This window comes from Acinonyx jubatus, chromosome D2 (genome assembly GCF_027475565.1).
Source record: "Acinonyx jubatus isolate Ajub_Pintada_27869175 chromosome D2, VMU_Ajub_asm_v1.0, whole genome shotgun sequence".
In the NCBI taxonomy this organism is placed as follows: Eukaryota; Metazoa; Chordata; class Mammalia; order Carnivora; family Felidae; genus Acinonyx; species Acinonyx jubatus.
In genome coordinates, this window is record NC_069393.1 from 6,284,403 (window position 1) to 6,300,002 (window position 15,600).

Sequence of the window (15,600 nt, forward strand, 5' to 3'; positions counted from 1 at the left end):
CCAGCACTTGCTGTGTTGCATGCTTTTCCCGGATCTTGCTACTCCCCCATCAAGTGGCACAGTCTGAGCCCCTTCCCTCCGAATGTGGGCGGGCACTTGTGACTGCAGTAGGAGTGCCACTACGTGACCACCAATTCAAGGTTGGAAGAGGCCGTGAAGCTCCCGCTCGTCTCTCTTGGGACACTCGCCTTTGGAACCCTGAGTTGCCAGGTAGAATGTCCAAGCCCACCATGCTGTGAGGAAGCCCAAACTAGTGCACGTGGAGAGACCACATGGAAAGGCATGGGGATTACATAAAGAGAGATGTCCTCCAGCCCCCAGCTGTTCTGATCCCCTGGCTGGTCCAGCTCCAGTTAATCTGAAGGCAGACACCCAGCCAAAACCACTAAAAGCACTGGGCTGAGCTGTTCCTGAATTTCTGACCTCCAAAACCTGTAATGATAATAAAATTATTGTTGTTTTGAGGCACTAGGTGTTGGAGTTATTTGTTATGGGGCCATAGATAACTGAAACATACACAGACAGAGGAAACAAGCATGGATTTAAGGGAGTCCCAAACTGCAGGTGCTGACCATTCTTGGAGGCTTCTCATCTGGGCAACATTATGAAACGTGCTCCAGATACCTAGCAGCGTGGGTTTATTAATGATTCTCCAACCAGCTCCAGAGAGGCTAGTTAGTATAGAATAAAATTCCCAAGTAATTTTCCTAACATGAACTTCTCTAAAGCTATGACCATCAATTTCATATATTCCTAAAGGTCACAGAAAAATGTGGAATTAAGTAATGCACGAAAATGACCCACCAACATCTCTTAAATGGTTACCTGATCTTCTATTAAAAAACAGGTATGGTTGGGCAAGATTGTTGGGTCCCTGGCATCACAGAAAATTTGATTTTATCCTCTACTATCCCTTTTTGGTATTAGATGATTTTGGTTAGGGTGTTTTATTTCTAACTTGGTCACTCCTCATAAAATTGTTGAGATTTTAGGCAACTTACACTGTGCTTTCAATAAATTCATAACTTTAAAAAAACTTTTTTTATGTTTTTATTTTTGAGAGAGCGAGAGAGAGACAGAGCACGAGCAGGGAGGAGGCAGAGAGAGAGGGAGACACAGAGTCTCAAGCAGGCTCCAGGCTCTGAGCTGTCGGCACAGAGACATGTGGAACTCGAACTCTCGGACGGTGAAATCATGGCCTGAGCCGAGGTTGGATGCTCAACCAACTGAACCACCCATATGCCCCAATAAATTCATAACTTTAAAAAATAATGAGCATATTATAACCTTTGCAGTCCGAAAAAAGAATAAAGCAATTTCTATAACAAAATAAAAATACACGTTTACAAATACCCTTAACAGTTAAAAGTTACCCATTTTCCACACATATTTAGTCCTTTAAAATACTTAAAATTTTTGAGCTCACTTGGAAATAAAATCATATACTTGATAAATAAAAGTATTTCTCTTATTTGGGGATTCAAATTGTAGGACTTTAAAAAGCAATTTTTATTTTTAGAAAATTATAAAATAGGCACAGAAATATAAATTAGAAATGATTTACATACCTTCACGGTTGACTAAGAATTCTGGAAGATAAAAAAACTCTGGGATAAGTTCTTTGACATCAGTCATGGACTCAAAAGATGAGAGGCGCCAAGTTGTATTTGTAGAATGAAAAGTTCTGTCTGGAATGTCAAAACTTTGATCTGCAAAGAAATACAAGTGATGCAGTTAAGACACAAAGACCTTTTTCCATTTGAAGCTTGTTACAATTAATTTACTTCTGCTACTTCAAAAAGATGAAAGTGATGGTCGTTTTGTTTTTCCACAGTTTAAAGGAGGTTATTCATGTTCTTGAAAGGAAATATTTCTATACATGAGACCATATTATTTTAAATCTGTATTATGTTTTCTTAGTACATATAACTGGATGAATTTATATCATTTATTTGTTTAACTGATTATTATCTGTCTACCCAAGCAGAATTAAAGTCCCATAATAGCAGGGGCCTGGGGTATCACCCACAACTAGCGCATATAGGTGCCTGAAAATGATTTAATTATTGAATGAATGAATAAACAAGGAAAATTAAAGTTCAAGTAGGTAAGATAGTTTTTTCCCCATCAGAAAGCAAAATTATTCCTCTACCTTTAATCATGAGGACTACTTCTATTTTTTTAATTTTTAAAAAATTATTTATTATTATTTTTTTAATGTTTAATTATTTTTGAGACAGAGAGAGAGAGAGACAGAGACAGAGAGAGAGAGAGAGAGAGAGAGAGAGAGAGAGACAGAATGGGAGTAGAGGAGAGGCAGAGAGGGGGAGACACAGAATCTGAGGCAGGCTCCAGGCTCCTGAGCTGTCAGCACAGAACCTGACACGGGGCTCGAACTCAACTACTGTGAGATCGTGACATGAGCTGAAGTCAGACACTCAACTGACTGAGCCACCCGGGTGCCCCTGGACTACTGTATTACTTTTTTTCTTTTTTTTTGGAGGGCGGCATTGCTTTTTAGTAATGTTCCAGCTCTAAGCTAAAGAATGAAGTACAGTTTCCTATAAATCCAAATGAAACTAAGCACAGTCACTCCTTTGTTAAGCTTTCCTGGTGCAGACTACTAACAGTCAAGAACTGAGTTTGATTTTGCCTCTTTACTGTCAACAGTTGTCAGACTTTGTAGCCACAGGGCAGGCCTAGAACATTAAATGACGGCCAAAGGCCAGCCCCTGAAAACACCGGCTGTGTAGTGCTTCTTAGGAACCATGTTGTACCATCTAAAATGTCCTTGAAGTTGCTGAAATTCTGAACAGATCTTTTCATGGAGAGAAGGTCACAGACTGACCTCAGCATCAAGCAGGCACAATTTTAAGAAGATATGTGGAATTTCTTCCCCAAGTCTGAGCTGCCCTGCCCTGAGACATTTCCTACTGCTTTTATTACTTTCTCATCTATTCTGTTGTCAGTTGGCTTAGGAGAAAAAAGAAGCAATCTAAATGGAATCTAGAAAAACTAAAGGCAATCCCGTAAGGCTACGGAGGAGTCACAGGATCCAGACGAGACACAGCATCTAGACAGAACCGTGGGACAAGAGGAGCACACTGAGGGTTCTGTTCAGATGTTCACTTTCTCTGCTGTTTCTTAACTTAAAGCAACACTACAAATCCCTATAATCTAGAATGTGCACGTACTAACCTAGTGGTTCTTAACCTAGCACTTCTGTCCCCAGGGGACTTTTAGCAACGTCTAGAGACATTTTTGGTTCTCACAACTGGCTGGGAGAGTGCCACTGGCATCAAGGGTGTAGAGGCCAGGAACGGTACAAAATATCCTGTAACCCAGGGCAGCCCTCACAACAAAGAATTATGCAGCTCAGAATGACTACAGTACCACGGTGAAAAACCCTGGACTAAACCAAGAGTCTAGAAATAAATTCAAATGCCAACATAAATCATTTGAAGCTAAAGAGATGAAATTTATTGGGACTGCAGTAGCCTGTCCTTTTCCCAATCATCCTTAAATACAATGAGGAAAACCTAGCATAATAGCAGTGTATCTTTAAGAATCAAGAAATTTTAGTTGATTGGGTGTTTACATTAATAGATTCTTGGGCTACGTGAAAAAAAAATGGAGGGAAGTAATAGTTCTATTACACACATCAGTGGTCCCAAACTACATCAGAAACATTCTTTTTTGTTCTGACTGCCGCGTTTTAATAATGGGATTCACAAATCAGAACATGTCCAGAAGGATTGTCAGAATAGTAACAGGTTTGGAAACTAGAGCGAAAAAGATGGTTTACACATTAGTTTTTAAAACTCTTCCGTAAGTACAGAAAGTAAGCAAGTTTTATTTATTTTTTGTATTCCTTGCAGCAGCTGGGATAAGACCCTGCATACAGGAGGCTCTCAGCCTGATGTCAAATTAACTAAGGGTAATTAGCCTCGGGATAAACAGGACTGAAAGGGAGAGAGGGGACGGGGTAATAATCTTCAAATATTTGAACAGCTGTCGTGTGGAACATTTGTTCTGTGTCCTTACACAGGGAGAAATATAGGAAAGCCCCTTCTATAGGCCAGGTAGAGACAATACAAAAATGCATTCCTCCAAGAGGTTGCATATGAATAAAAATATCTAAAGAAGTTCGAGAAGGGTTGAGTAAGTGAGCGGATGACGATTCCACAAAGGATTGTGGGTGCCATGAGGAACTACAGAGCTCATACCATAGTTCTCATTAGAAACCGAGAGGCGAGTATGTCCCTATTTGCACACAAGTCAGTAAATGCGTCTCTAAGTGATCTTCCGGCCTGCAGGCCGCCACTTAAAACACTGAGGTAGATTATTAACTAGAAAGTTACTAAGGTGAAGGTGGCGGTGTGGCTCTCCTCTTAACTGGTTACTTGCAAGAAATTACAGTAACATATTCCCCCAATGCGATAACTTATGTGACCTGAAATAACTGTTAAATTGAACATCTTTAAAAAGTGAATTTCATACCCATGGACAGGGTAGATTTTATGGTATATGAATCATATCCTAATTTTTAGAAAATGAATGGCATTTTTATAAGCTTGGACATGTCTAATTTGCAGCTAAAATTTGACACATTAGCAAGAGAATTTGGCCTACTACAAACTTTTGGAAGAGAATTTTACTGAAGGAATAAATAGAATTCTTTTTCCTGTGGTTTTATTAGTCTCAATACATTCTCAGCAGTTTTTTTTTTTTTCCTAATGACCCAACAAGATATTTTAGGTAGTTATAAGATGATCCTTACCTTAAAAATAAGACAGAAACAGAGAGGATGGGGAGGGTGGATGGGGGATGGGCTAGATGGGTGATGGGCACTAAGGAGGGCACTTGTTGGGATGAGTGCCAAGTGCGACATGTAAGTGATGAATCACTAAATTCTACTCCTGAAACCAATACCACACTGTATGCTAACTACCTTGAATGTAAAGTAAAAAAATGCGTTACAAAAATCCTTACCTTGATAGGCTAAAAACATTTTCGTGAACGGAGGCATCCTGACCAGGAAGTGGAGCACCGTGCCACTATTGGAGTAGTGGGAGCCGTAGTGGTAGGGCTGCACGGGAGGCATGGGGTCGTCCTCCCTGGCTCCTTTGCGGTACTCCTCCTCCAGGTACTGAAGGAAATGGGGAACCAAGAGAGTGTTGGTGGCAAAGCGCTCCAGGAAACGCCGGAAAAGCCTCACTGGTGTTCTTTCCCATCCTCCGCCAGCACCCCTTTGACACCATTCTCCATGGCTGCCCTCCCACCTGTGTTCGGACCGTGTCCCCCTCGGTGCCCTGCTGAGAGGCCTGGCCACTCGAGAAGCAGATCTCAGTCTGCACCTTCACTCTCACTCTGTCACAGGAAACTCACCTGTTCTGCACCCTGCCTCCCAACTAATGGCTTCTAATGTCTCAGTTGACCAAGCGGTCAATAAATGAGACCAACTACTGTCACTAGAAACTCTGCATTTTAATGGATGAATTTCAAGCCATAATGCTATGTTCTTTAGAGAAATTCTCCAGCAGTGGAAAAGCAACGGCAATGGAAAAGCTGTATCGCATTATTGAAATTCGTAGGCACTGATGTTTAACATTTTATGGCTGTCCTGCAATGTAGTTACACTGAGATAATAAAGAATACAGTGATTTTTCACTACTCCTATCTTCCCATCATGAAGTAGGAAGCTCAACCAAATATTTAATATCTGTCACTATTCTCATCTCCCATAGCTTCTGTCTGGCTCTGATAACAAGTCAGGCGATAGTGAAATTTGGAGTCACTTCTCCTGGATTCCGTAGCACCGCCCCCTCTCCAACTGCTGGAGAATCAAGGAGTGGCAGTTATAAGATGCCTGGAGAGATCTTTCTGGAAATGTGACATAAAGCAATGTGAATATTAGAAAACTGGTCCAGCTGCTCCTACCTTGATGCTGCTTAAGAGAGCAGCCTGTGGGCTAATAGGTTTTTAAAAGGGTTTCCAGCAGAATTCCATTAATGTTAATTTTACAGAACTAGATAATTTATACTCTTTGAAAAATTTTTACATTTATTTTGAGAAAGAGCACGAGCAGGGGAGGGGCAGAGAGGGAGAGAGAGAATCCCAAGCGGGCTCCATGCTGCCAGCACAGAGCCTGATGCAGGGCTCGATCCCATGAACAGTGAGATCAGGACCTGCGCTGCAATCAAGAGTCAGACATTTAGCTGACTGAGCTACCCAGGTGCCCTGATAATTTATACTTTTAAACCTTTAAAGTCTGGTAAATTTCTGCTAATAAACCAATGCATGATTTGCTGAATGTGAATAATAAGGAATTATGGTACATTATAAACAGACTGATATCATTATATAAATAAAACTAGGGAATACAAATAGCAGGCACCTGAAAATCTCTGTGATTAAAATTTTTTAAAAATGTTTATTTTTGAGAGAGAGCGAGCACACGTGCGTGAGTGGGGGAGGGGCAGAGAGCAAGGGAGACGCAGAATCTGAAGCAGGCTCCAGGCTGTCAGCACAGAGCCCGATGCGGGGCTTGAACCCACGAACTGTGAGATCATGACCCGAGCTGAAGTCAGACGCTTAACCTACTGAGCCACCCAGGCGCGCCTCTCTGATTTTCTTTTAAAAGGAATGTATTTAACGTTTAAAATCATATAATGATTTCCAGTTGTCTGCCGATCAAAGCACTTTAAGAAGGGGAAAAGAGAAAAATCAATACTATAAATTTAAAATTAGGTAAAACACCAGTCTATAGGATAAAACTTGAGTTTTCATTTACCAAAATATGAGGGAAAACTAAACCTACCTTGTAGGTGTCCACATAACGATCTTCTTTTTCTTTATATTGCACAGCTATAGGCTTAGAGAGATTTCTACAAATGAAGAGACGATAGAAAAACATGAAATGTTTTGATACTGGCAAGATTGAGCTGCCTACACATCCATATCCTGTAAGTAAATCAGTGACCAGCAAATACTGAGCTCTTAATTTACTGCTCACACATATTGCTTTGCAACTAACAGCCATCTTTGAAAATCATGATTTAGTCAGTTGATTTAATCATGATTTAAGAGGTAGAATTTTTCTAAACAGATCCATACCAATATTAGGAATTCTTAAATTTTTCTTTTAATGTTTATTTATTTTTGAGAGAGAGAGACAGAGACAGAATGCAAGTGGGTTATGGGCAGAGAGAGAGAGACACAGAATCCGAAGCAGGCTCCAGGCTCTGAGCTGTCAGCACAGAGCCCGACACAGGGCTCGAACTCAGGAGCTGTGAGATCATGATCTGAGCCGAAGTTGGACGCTCAACCGACTGAGCCACCCAGGCGCCCCAGGAATTCTTGACTAATGAATAATCTAGACAAGAAGAGCTGTCCCTCCTCCTCTCCCCACTTCCTCTACTTCCTTCCGAATCACAGCTGATGCTGCCCAGAGCAGCGGATTCCTGCCAAGCCCTGAAGTTCCTGTGCCCGTTTCCCAGACCTACACCTATTAGGCAGTGAAGACAAAAGGGCAGTTTGGACGGGAAATATGATCATGAGGAGATGTTTTATGATTATTAGACTAGTTACTGAAAACTGAAGAAATGACACTTAAAAAATTTTTTTGATTTTATTTTAAGTGGGCTCCATGCCCAATGTGGGGCTTGAACTCATGACCCCAAGATTAAGAGTCACATGCTCTACTGAGCCAGTCAGGCACCCCAAAATGACACATGTGTAAAATGATCGAGTGGAGATTTGGAGTGTGAGCAGTGAAGTAAGTATTTTGCTATCTAATTCATAGCTAGGGACCGACACGAAGTTTCACAGCGTAGAGCATGTCTGCACGCATGTAGGCGTGTCTGTGCTGGTGTTCACGCAGCATCAGGGAGGCGAGAGAACTCTACGATGAATCCTCACTCTAACAAGCCACACAGTCAAGTAGCATCCCTGGGCGGCATTTGAAAGAGCAAGAGGAAAACATCCAACGAAGAGCGGCCTCGCTGGCCAAGGAGCCATCTGGTGTGGCAGCGGGTGCAGCCACCTGGAGTTTCAACATCTGGCTCCCTAACGAGATCAACATCAGGATGTGCCCAAGTTTCAGTAAGTCAAACCAGGTCTGCTTAGCTTAATATATCTATTGGGGGGGGGGTAATTATTTCCCAGGGATATTGAAATTTGTGATACTAAACACTAACTTTATTTTTGAGAACTTTCTCATCCTAAAAAAAATTGTTAAAAAATAAAAGTTTTATAGAATTGATGCAGATTCACATCGCAAAATAGGAGAAATCATATTTAAGATACAGGCCTGCAGTTTTTTTTCTAAGTAGTGTAAATAGGTTTTTTTGAACACATGTAACACTTATTGTTGTGGTTGAAAAATGAGAAATTACTGATGAGCAGAGTAACCCCAAAATCGGCTATAAAACTATTACTCACAGGTAAAACATTTTGGTATATACTTTTCCAGGAGTTTTCTGGGTTATCTGCACATGTATACTCATATTTAGAATAAAAATAACACTTTTCCCCACCTGTATCATATATTTCTAAAATACCATTTTTAATGGCAGCAACATGAAACAGTTTACTCAAACCTAGTGTGGGGCATTTAAGTTGTTTCTAAATTCTGGCTACTTAAAAAAAATGATGTAACGACTATCCACATGGATAAATGTTTGCATGCAGGGCCAGGCATCACCAGCAACAAACTGCACCGAGTTCTTGCCCTCGTGAAACTTACTGCCAGTGGGAACCTTTCTGGTAAAGTACACGTTCTTAAGTATTCCTAAGAAAAAAGCCCCAGAAGTTAAATTGATAAAACAGAGTATGCACACTTGAAGAGTTCTTTGGCTACACACTCAAATTGCCTTCCAGAAAGATTGAATCTATTTATACCAGCAGTGTATAAAATGTCTACATGTCCGTCAGGAATGTACAAAAATGTCTGGAAGGTAAGTAACAGGCCACTCGCAGTTGCTTAAACTGACAAAGATATAAAACTGAATCTTATTTCTGGAAAACTATCTGAAGTAGGCCTACTTTTCAATAGTTATGATTAAAATACTCTAATATATCAAGTATAATTTGGAGCCAATTTCTCTTTAAATTACATACAAGAATTTTTTTTTTAAACTAAATCACCAGAATATTTCCTTATCAACAAAGACTATTTGGTTACTCTAAGATGTAGATCATTCAGGAAAGGCAGGATACATGCTTAATTCTTTTGCTTTACTTATTTGAAAATTTTTTTTTGAAGTTTATTTCCTTAGTAATCTCTACCTGCAACGTGAGGCTCGAACTCACGACCCCGAGATCAAGAGTCACATGCTCCTCTGACTAAGCCAGCCAGGTGCTCCTTAATTCTTTTGCTTCGTTTGACAAATTTCAAAAGTAAGGAATTGGTGCCCATAACTAGGTCCAACGGTGACCAGCAAACTTGTCTGGGGGGGGGGGGCCCTTTAAAAAAGTATCATTATTAACTTAAGTGTTCTTTTTATTTAAATGTGTTTTAATCGATTGTAGTCATTATTCTTTCCGATGCTCAGATTGTGCTATCTTTGGCAGTGAGATCCACTTATGGTTGGCTCCTGATTCCTTTACTTCTTTTGATTGTGGTAAAAAACACGCAATGCAAAATTTACAATCCTAACATTCCCCAAGTATACAGCTCAATAGTGTTGATCATATTTACATTGTTGTTTAACAGATGTCTAAAACTTTTTCATCTTGCAAACCTCTATACCCACTGAGCAACTACCCCCCTCCCCATCCCCTGTTCATCCCTGACCCCAGCAACCACCATTCCACTATCTGCTTCTCAGTCTGTCGACCTTAGACAACTCACATAAGTGGAATCACACAGTATTTGTCACTTAGCACAATGTCCCCAAGGCTTATCCATGTTGTAGCAGGTGACACTCTCTCCTTCTTAAGGCAAAACAGCATTCCACTGCACGTGTATACCGCATTTCCCCCAGCCAGCCAGCCAGCCAGCCAGCCAGCCAGCCATCCATCCATCCATCCATCCATCCATCCATCCACAGACAGACACTTGGGTTGCCTCCCCTACATGGCTGTGGTGAATTATGTTGCAGTGAACTTGGGTATGCAAATATGGCCCCCAAATCCTTCTGACAAGACTGCGTTAGTTTCCTTGCTTTCTGACACAACAAATATCCCACATTCATCTTATATGTCTTCTTTTAAAAAATGTGGAGGAAATGAGAGAATAGGAAATCACCATTTTGTAACTCCTAGTGAAATAAATGACTCCAGAAATAATCAGCAATGACAGAAACAAGTTCAGTGGAAGCCTGAACCTCTGGATCAATCTGAGCATCACTCCAGTGGGATATCATATGTCTCCTGATACAGGGCAATGTGAAGTTCACACCATCACCTATAAAGGATTCTTGCCAAAAAAGCTGAACCTTAATCTAAGCAAGCCTTTAGAGCTAACTTCCAGTCTCTAGGAAATACAGAGGCTAAAGGAAGAAGCTAAATACTAACGCGGGAAACGGGGATATCCTACAAGATAAAAGACCTGTTTTGTTTTGGTTTTTTCAACAAATCAATGTTAGGAAAAAAGAGAAAAACACATACAAAAAAACAAAGGCTTATTCTAGACATATGTCTTTAGAGACAGAGCAACGAAAGGTGTTTTTGAGCCTGATATAAACAAATCAACTATAAAAAGACATGTTTAATATACTGGGGGACATAGGAAAATGGACTGGGTATTGGATGACGTCATGAAATGATTGTAAATTTTCTTAGATATGGTAATGGCACTGTAACGTAGCAAGTAACAGAACATTCTCTTTTTTCTTAAGGAGAGGTGTACTGAAGAACACAGGAGTAACATGACAAGATGTCTGTGATTTGTCTTAAAAAGGGAAAAAAAAGATGATACAAGTTTGGCAAAAATCTTCGTAACTGTCGACTTGTGATGGACAGATGGAGCTCATTGTATATTCATTCTATATTGGTGCATGGTTGAAAATTCCAGTAGGACTTCAATGAAACAAGGATAGCATATAAACAAAGGTAAAGGTGATGATGTGTTTAGTTACCTGTAGACTGAGGGATCACTGAGGTCAAGGGTCTCACTAACGTAGTCAGCAAGTATAAATGGGAACACTGGATACTGCATGAGATCGTTGAAGGATCGGCCGGCATGTTTGTTTAAGTGAGTCAAATATTCAAAATTCGTAATTTGTCCAGTATACCATAAATTTGTCAGAGCGTTGATGTTGCCATATTCCAGGAGATTAGGGAGGTTATTTGTTAGTATACTGTGGTACACGTCATCACGAACCTGCAAAGGAAGGGGAAAACAAGCCAGGTTTTGTTTTAGGCTATTGAACCTTTTCTCCAAAGATTATGCACGTTACTAATCCCAAGTCCACAAAGAAAGTACTTGTTGCCCAATTAACACCAACTGCCGGGGAACTGAGATTCATCTCTGGATCTTCCCCCAAAGGCTGGGCTCCTAACCATTATGTTTTGCTGCCGAAGAAATTAGTTAATAAGAAGGTAAGAAAAAGCCTGTATAGAAAAATCACTCATATACAGATCCTAAAAAAAAAAAATCAATAAACGACGAAGAAGAACCTTCATCTAAATAAATGCAACATGATATCATAGAAAGGGCACGGTCTTCTTTTTCTTTTTTTAATGTTTATTTATTTTTGAAAGGGGGGCCGAGAGAGAGGGTCAGAGAGAGGGAGATACAGAATCCAAAGCAGGCTCCGGGTTCTGAGCCGGCTCAGAGCACAGAGCCTGATGCGGGGCAAACCCACAAACTATGAGATCATGACCTGGGCTGAAGTCAGACGCTTAACCAACTGAGCCACCCAGGTGCCCCAAAGAGCATGGTCTTCTTAATTAGACAGACGTGGCCCGATTCCTAGCCTAAAACCTTTGTGCTACAGTTACCACATCTATAATATGGGAATGATAATATTTATTTCATGAGAACGAAATAAAACATCCTACGTGAAACAAGATATTTGATTTTCACTACTGATTGAAAACTAATATATAAACTTTTTTCTTTTTTTTAGAAATTCACAAAACTTGTCACAGAAAAAGGTAATCTGATTTTTTTCTAAGGCAATTAAATGATGATTGGTAATAAATGGAAAAAAAAATAGACAATCCAGGCCTTTACTAAAAACAAATTTGAAATATCCATCTTAAATGTGTATATACTTCAGGCAGAGGAATGAGAGCCACAGATGTGGCTAACCAGAGACAGGACCGGAAGCTAACGAGGAGAATGAGAAAATGTAGCTACGGTCTGGGACAGGCAAGACTGCAGCGTGTTGAAGAATGTACACTTCGAATCTCTTTCACAACAATGTGAATGTACTGAACACTTCAAATGGTTAACATGGTCATTTTATTTTACATATTTTTTTTAATCACAATTAAAAAAAAAGAAAAAAAGAATAGGCTCAAGGGAAGACAAACAAAACCCCAAAACCTGTGGTTTAAATCCGAAGGCTGCCAACTTCTAAAGCTAAGGTTGACAGAAGGGAATTTAGGACAGATTGCAAACCAAACTCTGCAAGAAAAGGGAAGCATTCATTCATACGGCAAATATTTATCAAGCACCTACATAGCACTGTGTTCAAGCTGCTGCAGTCACAACACTTAACAAAGCACTTACATTTTTTTGGAGACAATGTTGAATGTTATTAAGTCCAACAGAGAAAAACAGAGCAAAGAAAAGGAGACTTGGGGGTAAGAGTGACAGAGGGGTTGCTATTTTATTGAGAGAGCAGTCAGAGAAGGTCTCTTTGATAAGGAGACATTTGATCATGGAACCTGAAAAAGCAAGCAACTGAATCATGTGGATTTCAAAAAGGAAAAACATTCCAGGGACCAGTAAGTGCAAAGGCCCTGAGGCATCAGTGTGCCTGGTCAAGGAAGATAAAGTTATTGTGGATAGAATAATAGAAAAGGTGAGTTAGATAACAAGATACCAGATTACTCAGCGCCTCATTCATCTACTACAAGGACCTTGGCATTAACCAAGTGGCACAGGAAGTGATCGGAGGGTTTTGACAGGAGGATGGCATGAGCCCCCATACCTTAGCCATTGTGCTGAGAATAGCTTGAAAGAAGGGGGAGTGTGGAAGCAGGGAGGACAGTTAGAGGCCACGGTAATGATTTAGGCAAAAGATGATGGTGGCTCAGACCAGGATGGTAGGCAGCTGTGTTAAGTGGTCAGATTCTGGATGGATTTTGAGGGAAGAGTCAGCAGGACTGACAGAGTAGGTACGGGGCATGAAAGAATGAGAGGAGTCTAGGATAATCCAAAAAGTTTGGGCCTGGGCAATCAGAAAGATTAGAGTTGTCATCTGTTGAAATGACGAAAACTGCAGAGAGATTTTGGGGCATGGAGATTAGAAGTTCGGTTTTGTATACGTTTAATTTGGGTGTGTTCAGGGTGGTATGGCCGTAGACTGTATATGTTAAATTTGAGATGCCAGTTTGACCTCTAGACGGAGATACCAAGTACAGAGCATTCCTGGGAGACGTTCGGGTAGTGATACAAATTTGAAAGTTGTTACAATACAGGTAGGATTTAAAGTCACAAGAGTGGATGGGAAGAGGTCCGCAGCATGAGCCCTGAGACCCTCGGAGAAGCATCAGCAAAGAAGACTGAGAAGGAATGGCCTTGAGCCAGAAGAAGAGCTGAGGGAAAGTCGTGGCCCAGAAACCTAGTGGGGAGGGTTATTTTTTTTAAGAGACAGAAAACAATCATCGGTGTGAAATGCTTGGTCAAGCTCTGTGCTGACAGCTGGGAGCCAGGAGCCTGCCTTGGATTCTGGGTCTCCTTCTCTCTGCCCTTCCCCCCGTTTGTGCGCTCTCTCTCTCTCTCTCTCTCTCTCTCAAAAATAAATATTGAAATAAAATTTTTAAAAAATGCTGCTGATCGATCAAGTAAAATGCGGACTAAGAAATATGACCGTAGGGTATAGTGACATGGAGGTCACTAGTAACCCCGACCAGAGAAGTTATAGGTGAGGTAGTGAGAAGAAAATCTGACTGGAGCATTTCAAAAGAGAACTCGAAGCAACGAGTCCACACAACTTTTTCCAAAAGCTTTTCTAAGTGGCAGCTGAAAGGATGTGGGGGTTCAGAAAGGGTTTGGAAACAACAGAACCTACTCTCAAGTTTAAATTCCTCTTCTCAGGTCATTACGCATTCATTTACTTTTTACAGTCACTTTGGAGAATCTGAATTTAATACAGTTTTGAAGGACAAAAATAATTCTAATATAGCCAAGGGGTCGCTGTCATTGGGACTAAGAAATAAGGCAATTTTTATTTGCTGTTAGAAACAGGGAATCAAAGTTTAAATAGATTAAACCTTCATAAAATCAGTATGAGTCCAGTTACACCGTCCCATGATAATTTCAAAACTATGTATCTGTTCATAAAGCTGAATTTACCTTGGTGTTATCAAATGCTAACAGGAGTGTCCTGCCATTTGTTAAAAAGATTTCTACAGCATTGTCTCTCAACTGCCACCAACGCTTGTGAACTTCTTTAATTTCTTCATATGTCCAGGAAAATGATGCTGGTTCCAACTCTCCCTGAAGGCTCTGAGACAAAGGAAAGAAATGAAACTGTTTGCTTTACATGAAATATAAATGATCACTGCAATTTTAGATTTTTAAAAATCTGAAAATGAAAATGCCTTCCTTTTGTGGCAAGACGGCAGATAAGATTCCCTGAGCCACCCCCGACCCCTCCCTCCCCAACCACGAAACACTTCAGAATACTGGATAAACGTTAAGGAATTAAAGAAATATGGGCTTTATTTTGTAGGGCAGTTTTAGGTTTGCAGAAAACTGAGCAGAGAGTGTAGAGAGCCCCCATGTATTACTGGCCCAAACTCAGAATTTCCCTGTGATTAACATCTCCCATTAGTGTGATTAGCCTGGTGCCTTTGTAATAACTGTAGAGCCAATACTGAATACGTTATTCTTAACCGAAGTCCACAGTTTGCATTAGGGTTCAGTCTTGGTGTTATGGTCCCATGGGTTTTGACTAATGTTTACTGAAATGCGTCCACCCTTACAGGATCGTACAGATTTCCCTTGTGCCCCACCTACTCACCCGCCCCTCCCCCTCAGGCTCCTGGCAGTCACTGATCTTTTTACCATCTCATAGCTTTCCCTTCGCAGAATGTCACGTGGTTAGAATCACACAACATGTAATCTTTTCAGACAGACTTCTTTTAAAGCTGAGCTTGTGGGACGTAAGGGAAAGTGAAATCCCCAGGAGCCAAAAATAACAAGGAATTTGAAAAACAGCAGTGAGGTAGAAGGGATACTGGGGTAGGCTGGCTGTGTGTCCACATGCACACGCACGGTATGCACACACCCCAGCTTTAGAAACTTAGTGACTTAGGTTAACATCCACTTGAAGAAAGCAGATGAGGCCTTGGAGTTCTCTGGATCAGAGTATGGAAGTGAACGTACTTCATTCAAATATCTAAAACCATTAAGGGACATTTTCCTGATGACAGACAAACACACGTGTCCATCAGTAAAGAGGAATAAGCAGGAGCCTG

The 15,600-nt window shown here is 40.7% G+C and overlaps 1 protein-coding gene across 9 annotated transcripts in view; it reads right to left on the reverse strand.

The window, feature by feature from the left end:
- The window catches only part of LYST (lysosomal trafficking regulator), a 191,017-nt gene that overhangs the window by 28,980 nt on the left and 146,437 nt on the right, over window positions 1-15,600 (reverse strand). For all 9 annotated transcript variants that reach the window (XM_053207470.1, XM_053207473.1, XM_053207475.1 and 6 more), the window contains 5 exons: window positions 14,474-14,626; window positions 11,082-11,326; window positions 6,821-6,887; window positions 4,993-5,149; window positions 1,569-1,709 (listed from right to left, as the gene is read on the reverse strand). In XM_053207470.1, the coding sequence (XP_053063445.1) occupies window positions 1,569-1,709; window positions 4,993-5,149; window positions 6,821-6,887; window positions 11,082-11,326; window positions 14,474-14,626 (763 nt within the window). The remainder of the gene's footprint in view (window positions 1-1,568; window positions 1,710-4,992; window positions 5,150-6,820; window positions 6,888-11,081; window positions 11,327-14,473; window positions 14,627-15,600) is intronic.